Source organism: Rhinoderma darwinii (genome assembly GCF_050947455.1).
Source record: "Rhinoderma darwinii isolate aRhiDar2 chromosome 5 unlocalized genomic scaffold, aRhiDar2.hap1 SUPER_5_unloc_51, whole genome shotgun sequence".
NCBI classification, from domain to species: domain Eukaryota; kingdom Metazoa; phylum Chordata; class Amphibia; order Anura; family Rhinodermatidae; genus Rhinoderma; species Rhinoderma darwinii.
The window spans coordinates 50,851-68,274 of record NW_027461811.1 but is presented as its reverse complement, the minus strand read 5'-3'; the positions used below and the strand labels follow the sequence as shown (position 1 = coordinate 68,274).

General features: G+C 45.6%; 1 protein-coding gene across 1 annotated transcript in view; it reads right to left on the bottom strand.

Annotated features, from left to right (window-relative positions):
* The window catches only part of LOC142696297 (uncharacterized), a 32,076-nt gene extending 27,439 nt beyond the window's left edge, over positions 1 to 4,637 (bottom strand). The window contains exon 1 of the mRNA XM_075847626.1: positions 4,425 to 4,637. Within this exon, the coding sequence (XP_075703741.1) occupies positions 4,425 to 4,546 (122 nt within the window). The 5' untranslated portion in view covers positions 4,547 to 4,637. The remainder of the gene's footprint in view (positions 1 to 4,424) is intronic.
* Positions 4,638 to 17,424: the final 12,787 nt, after the last annotated feature.

Below are 17,424 nucleotides of genomic sequence, written 5' to 3'. Positions count from 1 at the left end.
GAGCTCAAATTTAGCAGGAATGATTTGCAGAGGCCATGTCACATTTGCAAAGCCCCTGAGGGACCAAAACAGTGAAAACACCCAAAAACTAACTCTATTTAGGAAACTACACCCCTTGAGGAATTCATCTACGGGTGTAGTGAGCATTTTGACCCCACAAGTTTTTCATAGAATTTATTAGAATTGGGCAGTGAAAATAAAAAGACGTAGATTTAGCTCAAAATTTTTCATTTTCTCAACAAATAAAGGAAAAAAAGAACCCCAACATTTCTAAAGCAATTTCTTCCGAGTATGGCAATACCCCATTTGTGGTCATAAACTGCTCTTTGGGCACACAGTAGGGCTCACAAGGGAAAGAGCGGCATTTGGATTTTGAAATGCAGATTTTGCTGGATTGGTTTCTGGTCGCTATGTCGCATTTGCAAAGCCCCTGTGGGTCCAAAACAGTGGAAACCCCCCCAGAAGTGATCCCATTTTGGCAACTACACCTCTCAAGGTATTCAGCTAGTGGTGAAGTGAGCATGTTAACCCTGCCGGTGTTTTGCAAAAATTAGTGTGCACTCGATGTTTCAGAGTGAAAATGGGATTTTTTTCTATAGATATGCCAATATGTGGTGCCCAGCTTGTGCCACTATAACAAGACAGCTCTCTAATTAACCCCTTCCCGACATTTGACGTATCCATACGCCAAAGTTGGGTAGGGGAAGTATGGAACGAGTTCACAGAGTGAACCCGCTCCATACGATGCCAGTGTTTGCTGTATGTTACAGAGTAAAGAGCGGCATCTCGCTCGAGTCCGATCCCGCTCGTTTATCTCGTTAAATGCTGCGGTCAATAGCAACCGCAGCATTTAACTCATTAGAAAGAGGGGGCGACCCCCTCTAACAGCTCATTGCGCCCCCCGCAACGCAATCGCGCGGGGGTGGGGCGATGGTTTCTATGGCTGCCTGGGGGCCTAATGAAGGCCCCCAGGTCCGCCGTCTTTGTGCATCTATTGAGCCCTCACATAAGTACTTACATTAGTATTGCAGTATATTGTGCAAGCGATCTGACGATCGCTGGTTGAAGTCACCTAGGGGGACTAATAAAAAAAAGTAAAAATGAGTTAAACAAAGTTTTTTTTTTTATGTAAAAAAAAAAGAAAAAAATTAAAAGTGCAAAAAAAAAACATTTCCCCATTTTCCCCCTAGACAGAGGCGTAGCTAGTTTCTCCTGCACCCGGGGCAAAGATTCACCTTGGCGCCCCCCCCCCCCAAACTCTTTCCCGACATCTCCTTCCCACTCACAATGTTTGCTTAATCAACCAATCAATGAGGTGTAACTTTTTTTTCACTTTTATTTTAATGTAACTGGAGCATAAAGCCATTTGTACATTTTACAAGCAGTATAGTTCTATGTGCGGTCCTTGTTTTGCGGATCCGTGATATGCAGCCCTATAAATGGCAACGGTTGTGTGCTTGAGGCCTTGGGCCTCATGCCCACTTCAGTTTTTTTCATCAGGGTGCTATCCGTTGTTTGAACTGATAGCACCCTGACAAATTTATTTCAATAGGTCCATGCACACTTCCATTGTTTTAACTCAATCGTGCCGCCGTTCCCTCAAAAATAGGGCAGGTCCTACTCCTGCCCGTTTTTGACGGAACAGTCTCTGCATTTGCATTGATTTGGTCCGTGAAACAACGGACTGTACACGGAAGCCATCCGTGTGAGGTCCGTGATTCACGGAAACCGTCATTAGCGGCAGTACAACGGCCGACGGAAGTGTGCATGAGGCCATACAGTCAAATCCTTCCTCCCCACTAAAACAGATTATACAGAATCCCCTCACCCAACTTATTTATATGCATACTCACACACCTCCGACACAAAAACGATTTATAAACACACTCACACACCTCCACACACACCTCCACACACACACACACACACCTCCACACAAACGCACACACACACACACACACACACACACCTACACACACACACACACACACACACACCTCCACACACACAAACCTCCACACACACACTTCCACACACACACCTCCACACACACACCTCCACACACACACACACACACACACACGCACACACCTCCACACACACACACACACACCTCCACACACACACACACACACACACACACACACACACACCTCCACACACACCTCCACACACACTTCCACACACACCTCTATACACACACACACACATACACCTCCACACACACACACAAACACACACCCCCAAACACCTCCAAACACCTCCACACACACACCTCCACACACACACAGACACACACCTCCACACACACACACACACACACACACACACACACCTCCACAAACACACAACTCCACACACCTCCACACACCTCCACTCACACACACACACCTCCACACCTCCACACACACACACACACACACACACACACCTCCACACACCTCCACACACACACACACACACACACACACACACACACACACACACAACTCCATACACACACACTTCCACACACACACCTCCACAGACACACAGTCAAATCCTTCCTCCCCACTAAAACAGATTATACAGAATCCCCTCACCCAACTTATTTATATGCATACTCACACACCTCCGACACAAAAACGATTTATAAACACACTCACACACCTCCACACACACCTCCACACACACACACACCTCCACACAAACGCACACACACACACACACACACACACACCTACACACACACACACACACACACACACACACACACCTCCACACACACAAACCTCCACACACACACTTCCACACACACACCTCCACACACACACCTCCACACACACACACACACACACACACACACGCACACACCTCCACACACACACACACACACACACACACCTCCACACACACACACACACACACACACACACACCTCCACACACACCTCCACACACACCTCTATACACACACACACACATACACCTCCACACACACACACAAACACACACCCCCAAACACCTCCAAACACCTCCACACACACACCTCCACACACACACAGACACACACCTCCACACACACACACACACACACACACACACCTCCACAAACACACAACTCCACACACCTCCACACACCTCCACTCACACACACACACCTCCACACCTCCACACACACACACACACACACACACACACACACACACACACACCTCCACACACCTCCACACACACACACACACACACACACACAACTCCATACACACACACTTCCACACACACACCTCCACAGACACACACACACACACACACGCACACACACACACACAAACACACCTCCACACACCTTTACACACCTCCACACACAGCTCCACACACACCTCCATACACACACTCCTCCACACATACCTCCACACACACACACACACACCTCCACACACAAACACCTCTACACACACACACACACACCTCCACAAACACACAACTCCACATACACACACACACACACCTCCACTCACACACACCTCTGCACACAAACACCTCCACACACAAACACCTACACACACACACACACACACACACACACCTCCACACACTTCCACACACACCTCCACAAACACATACACATACCTCCATACACACACATACACACACCTCCATACACACACTTCCACACACCTCCACACACACACCTCAACACACACACACACACACACACACACACACACACGCGCGCGCGCGTGCGCGACACACACACCTCCACACACACACACACACTCACCTCCACACACACCTCGACACGCACAAACACACCTCCACAGACACACACACACACCTCCACCACAGATACACCTCCACCCACACACACACACACAACTCCACACACACACTTCCACACACACACCTCCACACACAAACACACATGCACACCTCCACACACCTCCACACACCTCCACACACCTCCACACACACACACACACACACACACACACACCTCCACAAGCACACAACTCCACACACACACCTCCCCACAAACACACACCTTCACTCACACACACACCTCCACACACACACACACACACACACACACCTCCACACGCACACGCACACACACACATACACACACGCGCGCGACACACACACCTCCACACACACACACAATTATACACACCTCCACACACACACACACACACACAGACACACGCACGCACACACCTCCACACACACACACACACCTCCCCACACATACCTACACACACACATACGCACACACACACACGCACACCTCCACACACACACCTACACACAGACATACACACACACACACCTCCACACACACACACACACACACACACACACACACACACACACACACACACACACACACCTCTACTCACACCTCCACACACACCTCCACACACACCTCCCCCTACTTGCACATACACAGCTGTACTTATCAGTTCGGAGCTCCGTAGTGGGATCTTCATGTTATGAGGGGTCACACGTTGCAGGCAGGAGAATAGCTGTGGATAAGACTGCTCCTCCCCATCCCTCTCTTCCTCCATCCTCCCTGCTTGTCTGTCTGCTAGCTGGAGCTGAACACTTCAATGGTGTTCTGTTCTCCTCACAGGCAGAGTGTATGGCCGGCTGCATTATATGACGTCACATGTGACGTATAATGCAGCTGCCCGGAGCACACACACACACGCTCTGCCTGTGCAGGAGAACATCGTGCATACATTACACAGCTCCCACTCCTGTCCCATGTGCTGCCCATGGCACTAAATGTCTATGGGGGTATCGGCCCGGAGGGCACATGCCTCCACTCCCCTGGTCGGCGCCCCCCCTTCCTTCCGTTGTAGTTGCATCTGGGGCACATGCCCCGCCTGCCCCCCCTAGCTACGCCCTTGCCCTAGAGCATAGTAAAAAAAAAAAAAAACTTAATTGGTATCGCCGCGTCCGTAAAAGTCTGAACTATTACAATATATCATTATTTAACCCGCACGGTGAACGCCAGAGCCTCTATTTTTTTGGTCAACTAATCTCCCACAAAAAATGAAATAAAACGTGATCAAAACGTTGCATGTACACCAAAATGGTATTATTAAAAACTACAGCTTATCCCGCAAAAAATAAGCCCTCATACCACTTAATCGACGGAAAAATAAAAAAGTTACGGCTCTCGGAATTTGGCGACACAAAATACATTTTATTTTTTACACTTAGGTTTTTACTTGTAAAAGTAGTAAAATATAGAAAAAACTATATATATTTGGTATCGCCGTAATCGTATTGACCCAAAAAATAAAGTTAACATGTTGTTTTAATTGCACAGTGAATTCCGTCAAAAAAACTACGCACAAAAAACCATGGAGGAATCGCTGTTTTTTTCATTTTCTACCCCACAAATAACTTTTTTTCCCATTTTCTACTTCATTATATAGCACAATAAATGATGCAACGGAAACCTACAACTCGTCCCGCAAAAATCAAGCCCTCATAGGACTATATCGACGGAAAAAACGAAAATGAAAATCTGAAAAAAGGGCTGCGGCGGGGAGGGGTTAATATGCTGTGTTTCCCGGTTTTAGAAACACCCTACATGTGACCCTAATCTTTTTCCTCAACATTTGACAGGGCTCAGGAGTGAAAGAGTACCATGCAAAATTGAGGCCTAATTCGGTGATTCACAGAGTATTGGTTCACAATTGCAGTGGCTCTGATGTGAAATAATAAAAGGAACCCCTGAGAAGTGACGCCATTTTGAAAACTGCACCCCACAAGGCATTTATTAAGGGGTGTAGTGAGCATTTTCACCCCACAGGTCTTTTCCATAAATGATTGCGCTGCAAATGATGCAAAGTAAAATTAAAATTTTTCCCTAGATGTGCTATTTCAGTGCCAAATATGTCGTGCCCATCTTGTGCCACTGGAGACACACACCCAAAAAATTGTTAAAAGGGTTTTACCGGGTATGGCGCTGCCATATATGTGGAAGTAAAATGCTGTTTGGGCATGCTGTAGGGTTCAGAGGGGAAGGATCACCATTTGGCTTTTGGAGCATGGATTTTGCTTGGCAGTAGTTTTGTTTGTACTTTTACTGGTGTTTCCGTTTATAATGTAGGGGGTACATGTAAGCTCGGCGGAGTATATAAGGGGCATAGTCAGGTGGTATAATAATGGGGTAAAAAAAACAATAAAATAATCCATAGATGTGTGTTACGCTGTGACACAATCCTTTCTGCACAGGCCGGTGTCTCACTAATAAATGGTCCTTACTTATTCCCCTTTTGGTCCACACTCGGCATCTTTGCAGTTTGAGGAATTTTGCCGGGAAAGTGTTGTCCTGGTATAATACGGGCACCCTCGCTTCAAGCAGATATGCTTGGGCTCTCCCCTTCCTGGTTCCCTTATTTTAGGGGCCTTGATAATTCGCCACTTGAAACAGAAGAAATGTTCCCCTCGGGTCGGCACAACTGCATATTTTTTCTTTCCTGACTTATTGGAGCCTTAACTAATTTTATTTTTTCATAGACGTAGTGGTATGAAGGCGTTTTTTTTTTTGCGGGACGAGCTTTTATTGGTACCATTTTGGGGTACATGCGACTTTTTGATCACTTGTTATCCTTTATTTTTTGGGAGGCACGGTGACCAAAAAACAGCAATTCTGGCATAGTTTTTTAGTTTTTTTTTTATACAGCGTTCACCAGGCGTTATCAATTACATGTTACCTTTATTCTGTGGGTCAGTCCGATTCTGGCGATACCTAATTTATAGCAGAGGCTGGACGGCAGCACGGAGGGCTTAACGGGAAGCCTCCATGACTGCCGTAGGAGGGAGGGTTCAGCCAATAGGAAGGACAGGTTAGGTGAGGGAGGAGGGAGAGATGGGAGGAGCCAGGGTGTGGTAACTGTTCCTCCCGCTGTTTTCGGCATTGAGCCGGAAGAAGCGGGAGGAGAAACAAGCAAAAAACTTAGCTTCCACCCACCCGCCCTGAATTAGGTTCCATTTATGGGATTGGGGTGTGGGTTTATCTGTTTCTTGTGCTTTTGATGTATGCTTATGTAACTTGTGTTTTGTTTTATTTCTTTTAAGCAGGTCCGGGTGTCATGGCAGCTGGCGGGGGGAGCCTTGAGGTTGGTCAGTACAAAATGTTGGGGGGGTCGCAACGGGGGTATGCGTCCCCCAAAAAATGGTAGATCATTTGAAGACTTCATAGGGTGTTATCCCTTTGAAGTGGTCTTCTGGTGGTTGGAGCCATCTACAGGGGTGAGCGGTGCTTCCGAGCTGGTTTACAGCTGGAGGTAAATAGTTGGTGGTGGTTTGCAGATGGCTAATTTAAAGGAAATCGGAAAAATGGCTTCAAGGACTTCCCCTGCTCTGTTTAGTGTTAATTGACCCATGTTGAGTCATGTGAATTATAGTAGGAATTCTCTGGTCGAATTCCTAAAAGAGTTATTTGAATGTTTCGGATTAAATTGCATTTAATCAATGTTAAATAAATAAACGGCTGCTGTGGCCATTTCACATCCAACCTCGGTTGTCACGTATCTTTATTGGGAAGGGGGCGAAAAAAGGGGAATAAAGGTAAAATGGTTAATCAGCACATGACTCTACTTAGGCTAGTCAAGCACTTTTTTATGTTTTACAACTTTGTGCACAATAAAATAACTTTTGTAAAGAGAATGGATTTTTTTTGTCGCCAAGTTGTGAGAGCCACAGCTTTTTAATTTTTTCATCGCAGGAGCTGAGGGCTTGTTTTTTGCGAGAAGAATTATAGTTTTTATAGGTACCATTTTTGGGTACATGCAACTTTTTGATCACTTTTTATTTAAAGTTTTGGAAGAAAAGTGACCAAAAAATAGCAAGTATGTCAGTATCTTTTAGTATCTTTTAGTTTTTTTTTTTTTTTACGGCGTTCACTGTGCGGAATAAATAACATAATATATTTATAGCTCAGATCGTTACGATCGCAGCGATACCAAATATGTATGTCTTTATTATTTTTTTCAATAATAAAAGACTTGATAAGGGAAAAAGGGCGATTGCGTTTTATGTTATTGCTTGAAACTTTAAGGGTATGTGCAAACGAGAACTGGCTTTTACGTCTGAAAAGACAGACTGTTTTCAGGAGAAAACAGCTGTGTCGTTTCAGACGTAAAAGCTCCTCCTCGCATTATTGCGAAGCGTCTTTGACGCCCGTAATCTTGAGCTGCTCTTCATTGACTTCAATCAACAACGGCTCAAATTTCGTTGCAAAGAAGAGTCCTGCACTTCTTTGCCGAGGCAGTCAATTTACGCGTCGTCGTTTGACAGCTGTCAAACGACGACGCGTAAATGACAGGTCGTCGGCACAGTACTTCGGCAAACCCATTCAAATGAATGGGCAGATGTTTGCCGACGTATTGTTGCCCTATTTTCAGGTGTAAATCGCCTCGTTTACGCCTGAAAATAGGTCGTGTGAACCCAGCCTTATTGTATTTTTGGCAACTTTTATTTTTTCTTTTTTTGCACTTTTTTTTTACACTTTTCTTTAGTCCCACTAGGGGACTTGAAGCTCCAACTGTTTGTTTGATGTTCTAATACATTGGCACTACCTATGTAGTGCAATTTTTTAGAACTGGGCGGGGCCTAATCGGCTTCCGTAATGGCAGATAGGAAGCCATTGTTAAGCATACTGTTGCCATAGTAACAGTCGCCAGCCTTGCCATCGCTTGGCAGGCTGCCGATTTCATACAAACCACTTTGATGCAGCGATTGCATTGGATCGCTGCATTGAAGGGGTTAATGACAGAAATCAGAGCTAGCTCCGTTTCCTGCCTTTACAGTGGGATGTCCGCTGTAACATACAGCGGACACCCACTGCTGATGACGCTGGCTCAGCTTGTGAGCCGGAAGCTGAGCCGGTGCCATCTTGCCGATGGTACCGGAAGCCTTTTGGGCCCCGCCGACGACGGGTCATAGGAGGATTTCGTTGCTGGCAGACCGGGAGGTATTGGGCCTCCGATCGCCTTTGCAGCCACCGGCAACCCAGCGATCATGTTGCTGGGGTGCCGGTGGCTATAAACTCCTCACATGCTGCGATCTCTATTGAACGCAGCATGTGAGGGGTTAATCGGTTGGATCGTAGGCTAGCTCCAGTCCTGGCCGATACCTTAGGGTGCCAGCTTTAACATACAGCTGTCACACGGTCGTTATGTCGCTGGCTCAGCTCCTGAGCCAGCTCCATCTCCTTCACGTACAATTACGTGGTATTGCATGAAAACACCATCTCCCATCACGTAACTGTACATGAAAATGCGGGAAGGGGTTAAAATCAATTTGGCGAACCTCTTTGAAAGAGAAAGGGCTTCTCTGTGGATATCCTCCTGCAGGGGATGGTTTCGGCCTACCTTCCAGGAATGGGAGACAGGAGGCCAAGCGAAAGACCTGCGTGCACCCCATGGGCACCTCCCGACTCATGCTGCCCCGGTTCTGAAGGTTGTTCGTCGGTGGGGTCTGGAGGCGAGGGAGATCAAGACCATGTCGAGAAAATTTCTTGACAGAAAGGTCTTGTTGACCTGCTTTCAGAAGCCCCTGGCGCTCAGGAACTGCCCAAGTAGAGACCTCGTGGTGGGATTAAAACTTTTAAACTCTGTGAGGATTCCCCAGAAGTTTTAGGATCTGGCTTGGCGCTGCTTCCATGGAGGCTGTATGTAAGGGGCAATCTGAAGTATAGAAACTCAGATGAAAGAGGTTGTCCTCGGGAGGAGTGCGGTGACACGCTGGAAAGCATGGACCATTTCTTGCTTCGGTGTCCCTTCAATGAAGAGGTTTACAAACGGGTGGGAGCTTCCATCGGTTGGCCCGGTCTGACTAACCTCTCCTTACGCTGGTTGGGCCAATGGGGCATTCGGAGAACTGGGTGGAAGGGATCATTGCACTTATTTTTTAGTTAGTTTAGTGATCAGGTATTTTTGTGTTTCGTGTCGACTCAGTTTAAAATCCTCCTGGAGGACGAGGTGTGTAGGAATATCATGGGTGACCTGGTGAAGGTCCGGTCTCTGGAGGTTGAGAGACTGGGTGCATCCAAGGCCTCTCGACTTTGGAGGGGCTTTAATTTTAGGTGCCTTAGGTCGAACCAACCTTTAGGGGGAGGGGAGGGGGTGCCCCTGGGTATTAGACTGGGGGTAGGGGTCTACACCTGGCCATGACACCGTGAAATAGTGATAGGGACAGAATGAGGGACAGCCGGAGGGACAGATTAGTTTATAAAGTAATAAGGGATAGAGATAGGGAAGCTGGATAGGTTTAGCGATAGGGACCGGGGTGGTGGTTGGGGGTGGCTTTGGCCTCTGGGCTGGTGCTCTAGGGGGGCTTTCCTCTCCTTCCCCTCTGTTGATGGGCTGAGTAAGCACAAGTAGGTGTTTGTTTTGAGCTTTTGGAGACAGAAAAAGGGTTTACAAGCGGCCAAACTTAGGTTTTCGGGTTTATGTATATAGTATGCTATTTGGTTATAGTTATGTGTCTGTTATGATTTGAATGGTGTATAGGTGTATGCATGGGTTTGTGTGAATGTTGAGGTAAGATGGGCAGTACATAGGTGGGGGGCCTGGGGGTGTGCCCAGCCTGATTCTGGACTACGTGGATGTGAAGAGGAGATGTGACGTTGGATCGGGCTGGGTCGGTGTGTTGGGTGTTGGGGGCCAGCATCCGAACTATGCGGACATGGGAGGACATGAGGCGTGATGCTGGTCAGGGGAGGTGATGGGTGGTGATGAAAAAGTTAGTACGTATAAGGTTAGGCATGAATGTGGATAAGTTAAATTAAATAAAAAAAAAAAAAAAAAATCTAAAATAAAAAATCATTTAAAAAAAAAAATCATTATTTTTTGAGGGTTTTGTACTTTTTTTTCATTTACATAATGCACTGAAGTAAGTGCACCATGGGATGGTAATTTTTTATTTTTTAGAGTTTATTATTATTATTTTGTTATTTCTATTATTAGTGTGATTATTATTCATTTTGTTTTATATATGTGGTGATTTTGGTTTTTAGGGGGCCATTGGTTGGCACAAGGTTATAAGAGTATGTTATAATAAGTATGCTGTATATAGTGTTATAGTTATGTTTCCTTGGGGTTGGGGGGTATAGGTGTGTGTATGAATGAGTATGGGATTATAGTTATGTATGCATGGGGATGTATGTAAGAATGGTCAGGCTGGGTAAATTAATTTTGATGTACAGAAATGTACATACATTTTTTTTGTTGTGTTTTGCAAATATTGTATATTTTGTAATGTTTTATATTTTTTATTAAAAGAGTACCAGCAGTGACTAATGAGGAGGGAGGTTGTGTCTGAGTGCTGCTGCTGTGTCTGATTTGTGAGGACCACACCCAGGATGGAGGGAGTTTCCTTTTTTCACCAGCCCAGGTTCATATCACCTGCCTGGGCTAAGGAAACGTCTGTGAAGGAGGCTCCATTCATACATGGAGCCTCAGACCTCTACCCCCTTGAGCATGCAGGCGGGGGGTAGAGGGTCTTCCCAACCTGTTGGGAAGATGCAGCCAGCATCAGGGGTGTGAAGGTCATCCCGTGGAAAGATCTGTGTGGCCCCCCCTGATGCTGGGGCTCTGGAAGGTGTCGAGAGGAGAGACGTGGAGGAGGAGATGTAAGTACGCCCAGGTGGAGGCCCAGGAGAAGGCCCAGGAGAAGGCCCAGCAAGGCAAGATACCCGACCCAGGGACCAGAGTACGGTCGAGGAGTGGGGGCTACTGCGGTCGGGGAAGTCGGTGGAAACCTTCAGCCCCCGCCTAGCTGCCCGACTGGAAGAATACCGGGACCTCAGTAAGTCCCTGCGGCAGCTACGGGAAGATCTGGCAGTCGCCAGGGGACGAGCCGCGAAAACAACAGGCGCCAAGAGGTCCCGGTATAGTTTCCAGGTAAAACAAATTCTGGAGGAAGTGAAGGCGGTGGAGGAAAGGAGATTGGAGATCGTGGCCGGTGGGGGAGCCTTCGGGGAGAAGCTGGAGAATGACGAGAGGTTTTCCCTGATGGCATCCCCCACGCAATGTAACCAAACCCCCTACAAAGGGGAAGAAAGGAAAAATGAAGAGGCTGCTAAAAGTGCAGAGGCATTGGAGGCTGCAGAAAAGGAAGCCAGGATTACAGAGGCCGCAGAAGTGGAGGCCGCAGAAGTGGAGGAGAGTCTGGAGGTGGAGAGGATGCCAATCCGGGAGGAGACGAAGATGGGCTCGGAGGCCCCCTGGGAAGGCAGTAATGGAGGGGCAAGTGGGGAACTTTCCTGCAGCCAAGGTGTACAAAACTTTGAATCGGGCAGTGAGCAGCCCCCGGGGGTTGCTCACGCAAATACGGCTGCAGGAGTCCCCAGTGTCCCTCCAGAACATTTGTTTTGGAGCTCAGTTGCCACCGGAGGAGGACAAAGTGCAAAAGAAAAAGCTATGGAAGATAAGACGGAAGAAGACAGGTGGGGTATCCTATAAGTATTCCTACCTGTCTTCCTTGCGTTTCGGACCAGGTGAGAGCTCCGTTCGGGACGCAAGCCCCGCAAATCCCCCAGCTTCGGCCTCTACAGTGGAGTCGGAGCGGGAAAGCGGGCAGAATAAAATGGTGTCGGTTCAACTCAATGTGGCCAAGATGGCGCCGGACGCCGTCTCCTGTAAAGGAGGCGGTGCAAGCGGCCAAGAGGCGTTAGGGGGCGTATCCCAGTGTCCAGTGTATGGGGAACCTCAGAAGCCGGCCTTTGGTCCAATACCCTATGATGACAGATGAACCAACACATGGATGCAATGGTAAGTTTGGTTTCCAGGTTCTGGGTTGTCCCTGGGTACAACAACACTGCTACCCGATATGTGCAGACATGTCTTCTCTGTGCCGGCCATAACACAGGGAGAACAGTAAAAGCCCCCGAGTAGCATACCGCAAGGCCATTGTACCCATTGCAGCGACTGCAGATTGATTACATACAGCTACACAAGGTTGGTAGGTATGAATATGTCCTTGTCTGTGTTGATATCTTTTCAGGATGGCCTGAAGCATGATCTGTGGCAACAGCCAATGCAAAAAAACGGCTAAGAAGCTGCGTAATGAAGTGATATGTAGGTCTGGTGTTGCAGAAACCATAGAAAATTATCCAGCTACACATTTCACAGGGGAAATATTTAGAGAAGTAATGTCAGCATTAAACATTGAACACACGTTCCATAAACCCCATCACCCCCAGCGTAGTGGGGCGGTAGAAAGAATGAATTGGTACACTGAAGTTAAAAATTCAAAAGGCAATGTCTGAGACAGGAAAAACATGGACAGAATGCCTTCTAATAGCGTTACACTCAGTCAGAGTCACTCCAAACAGAAAGATCTTACTGCATTTGTGGGAGCACTGAATAAAAATAGAATTTCTTTGTATTATCGTGTTTATGGTTCCCTTCCAGATCCAGATTTCCTTGCAGGGTCTCATTATGTTAAGCCCAGAGATTGGATAATGATAAAGACACACGTCTGGATAACTCTTGAGCCCGGATGTAAAGAACCGTATCAAGCCAGCTGACCATTTCCACTTCGGTAAAACTTGAAGAGAAAGCTTCCTGGATATTTACCGGTCACTGCAAGAAGGTTCTGAACCCCGAGGCTTCATCATTGTAACCTATCTTTTACTCCAATGTATTACATCCTTAAATCCCAAAGGAGAATTGAGACAAGATTATCAAATATCATCAGACTGTCGTAAAAAATGACTAACTTGTGTCCGATGGTTGGAACTTGACATTGTACGATTACCATATGTGGACGAATGTCAGCGTCCCTCATACAATAGTAGGGCATGTTTTTGACCCTTGATGGGTGGTCAACATTACTAAAAGAGTGCATCCGTGGATGATGGACTACAGATAAGGAATCCCAGGAAATTGGAAAGGGGTCAATATGATGGCACTTAAGCTGGGAGATACTACTAGTAGTAAATTGAAAATTAGCTTTTAGAAGGCCTCAGATTATCTAGGCTGTCACATGCCACATTCAAATGACTGTTTAGGTTGGTATGTGCACGATTAAGCTTGTGGATGGGCATCAAATTTTACGAAAAGAGAAAATACCACCTGTACCCAAAGGGGAGCTATTCCTGATCTTGGGGATAATTCTAATCAAAGTGATCCTTCCATATACAGACAGGAAAGATATCATAGCCCCATGGGTAACAAGACTAGTGAACCCTGGTGCCTTTTCCATAATTCACTAAGACTTGTGGAATTAGCAGATATGATGGTACATCATAGGAGTGGCGCCTTTAAGCTTCCGGATGATATCTATATAGTGTGGTAATAATGCATATAAATGGATACCTATGGGAGCAGAAGGAACCTGTACATTAGCTAGACTCCAGTCAGCCACATGGGTATGGGAAGATAATGATTATCCTTACAGTAACATATCAAACCATATGTTGTTCAAGAGGGAAGCTAACCCGAGTAAGGCTAAATCCCTAGTATATGTTCCCTGGCAAGAAAAGTTAGGCCTATCACTCATACTAGTAGGGCTATCTGTAAGAAATGCACATAATATTGAAAAGCTTGCTGACTTATTTGACAATATTACAGAATATGTTTTTGATGCTTTAAATATAACTAGCACATTTACCAGTTAGCTTATCTTAGTAACTATCCAGCATGCTGTAGTTCTGGACTATCTCATACCATCCCAAGGAGGTATGTGTCAGATAGTAGGCCCTGCCTGCTGCCATTATATAGAACCCTCTGGCCTGTTGCAAGTCACGTATGATATAGAGCAGGATAATAGCTATAATTAGTTATAAAAACCCAACGCAGATTAAAGTTCTATGTGTAGAAAAAGGAGAAACATTGGGACATAAAATAACTTCTACATCCCTGCTTCCAGTAACAGTTCCCACGCCTCAATTCATTAAGGATGATGGATGGATATGCGCCTACTGTGATGGATGAAACCCCTCTCAGGTCGACATATGTGTCCATCGTGGTGGTGTTAGGAAAGAATCATATAATTAGGAATAGATTTGTGTGGCCAGGAACACCCCACTCTTAGGTAAATGATTTATAGATGATCTGTGGGAAAGGATCTCAAGGCAAGTTTGATGATCCCACTGTTTATGTGGCTACCCGTGTAATCCGTGATATACCTGTAAAGGATCTGCCAGACACAGCTTCTGTGTCGACACCCGTGGGTAATCAGTCTGCACCTGCTCCTAGGTCTGATAGAGTGACTCGATCTGCTACCACTCAGGCTGGTAGGCTCAGGAGTGGGAGAACCTATCACAGCAAGGCCAGACGATTCTAGCTCCCGCCCTCGGTCTATTTATACCTGCATTTCCTGCTTGTCTTTGCCTGTGATTCTTTCCTGTTTCCTGGCTCTGCTGCTCCTGCTATTATTATTGAGCTTGCTTCATTTTGACCCTGGCTTTACTGACTACGCTCCTGCTCTACGTTTCCTGGTTTGACTCGGCTTGTTCACTACTCCTGTTGCTCACGGTGTTGCCATGGGCAACTGCCCCATTTCCCTTAGCTTCTGTGTGCCCTTGTCTGTTTGTCTGTCGTACACATATTGAGCGTAGGGACTGTCGCTCAGTTGTACGCCGTCGCCTAGGACGGGCCATGCAAGTAGGCAGGGACTGAGTGGCGTGTAGATTAGGGCTCACCTGTCTGTCTCAATACCCCGTCATTACAATACCACAGTTTCAGCTGTAACTCATGATAGGTAGATTCCCCAATCTAATGGACACCATACTAGGTTAGGAAGGGATAGGAGGATCCGAGTTTTCACCTTCAGAGGATATCGGTTCCCATAGGGATAGAATAGTTGGATGCAGTATTTTGTCAAAAAGAGGGGAACTGTCAGTAATAAATCTAATACCTGTTAGATTTATTTTGTATTAATATTATCAATACAAAATGACTGCATTATATTGTTTGAGATATGTATTAGATGTGTATTAGATATGTTTTTAATCTTCTCTTAAATGAATGCATTCCCTATCCCCTAAGATAGGGTAAAGATTACATCATCTGGCATTCCAAACAGATGAGTACCAGGAATAAAGTCATTACCTTATATGGAAGTATTGTTGGGTGTATACCTATATGTACTTGGCATCATCTGATTGGTTGTGTCTTAAGTGAAAGCATGAACCTATAAATAAAGGCTCCGTCCACAGCCATTTTAGATTTCTGTACATCAAACCATTGTATGTGCAATCTCTCCCGATCGGTCATTTTTGTAAATATGAATGAATCCTGGACAAATTCTGTTATGGAGAAAAGGAACTCAAGAGTGATGGGGATTAATTTCACAGTTGGGCATATGTGAGCTGGGCAAAGTACATCAGGGGCATAGTCAGGTGGTATAATAATGGGGTAAAAAAAAAAACAATAAAATAATCCATAGATGTGTGTTATGCTGTGACACAATCCTTTCTGCACAGGCCGGTGTCGCACTGATATATGTCCTTCCTTATCCCCCTTTTGGTCCACACTCGGCACCTTTGCAGTTTGGGGAATTTTGCTGGGAAGTGTTGTCCTGGTATAATACGGGCACCCCAGCAGATATGTTTGGGCCTTCCCCTTCCTGGCTCCCTAATTTTAGGCCCTTGATTCTTTGCCTCTTAAAATCGAAGAAATGTTCCCCTCGGGCTTGCACAACTGCATATATTTTATTTCCGGACTTATTGGAGCCTTGACTAATTTTATTTTTTGATAGACGCAGTGGTATGAGGGCTGTTTTTTGTGGGACAAGCTGTAGTTTGTATTGGTACCATTTTGGGGTACATGCGACTTTTTGATAATATTTTATCAAATTTTTTTGTGAGGCAAGGTGACCAAAAACCGCAATTCTGGCATAGTTTGTTTAGGGTTTTTTTTATACAGCGTTCACCATGCATTATAAATTACATGTTAACTTTATTCTGCGGGTCAGTACGATTCCGGCGAAACCAAATTTATAGACTTTTTTATGTTTTACAAATTTTTGCACAATAAAATTACTTTTGTAAAAATAATGTATTTTTTCTGTCGCCAAGTTGTGAGAACCATAACTTTTTCATTTGTTTGTCGATGGAGCTGTATGAGGGCTTTTTTCATTGCAAGACGAGCTATAATTTTTATAGGTATCATTTTTGGGTACATGCGACTTTTTGATCACTTTTTATTCCAATATTTGTAGGTCAAAGTGACCAGAAAACAGAAATTCTGGTATAGATTTTATGGGTTTTTTACCACGTGGAATAAATAACATAATATTTTTATAGTTCAGGTTGTTACGGTCGCGGCGATACCAAATATGTGTGGTTTATTAATTTAAAAATAATAATAAAGGCCTTGATAAGGGAAAAGGACGATTGTATTTTATTTTATTACTTGAAACTTTTTTGACACTTTTTTTAAGTTCCACTAGGGGACCTGAAGGTCCAACTGTC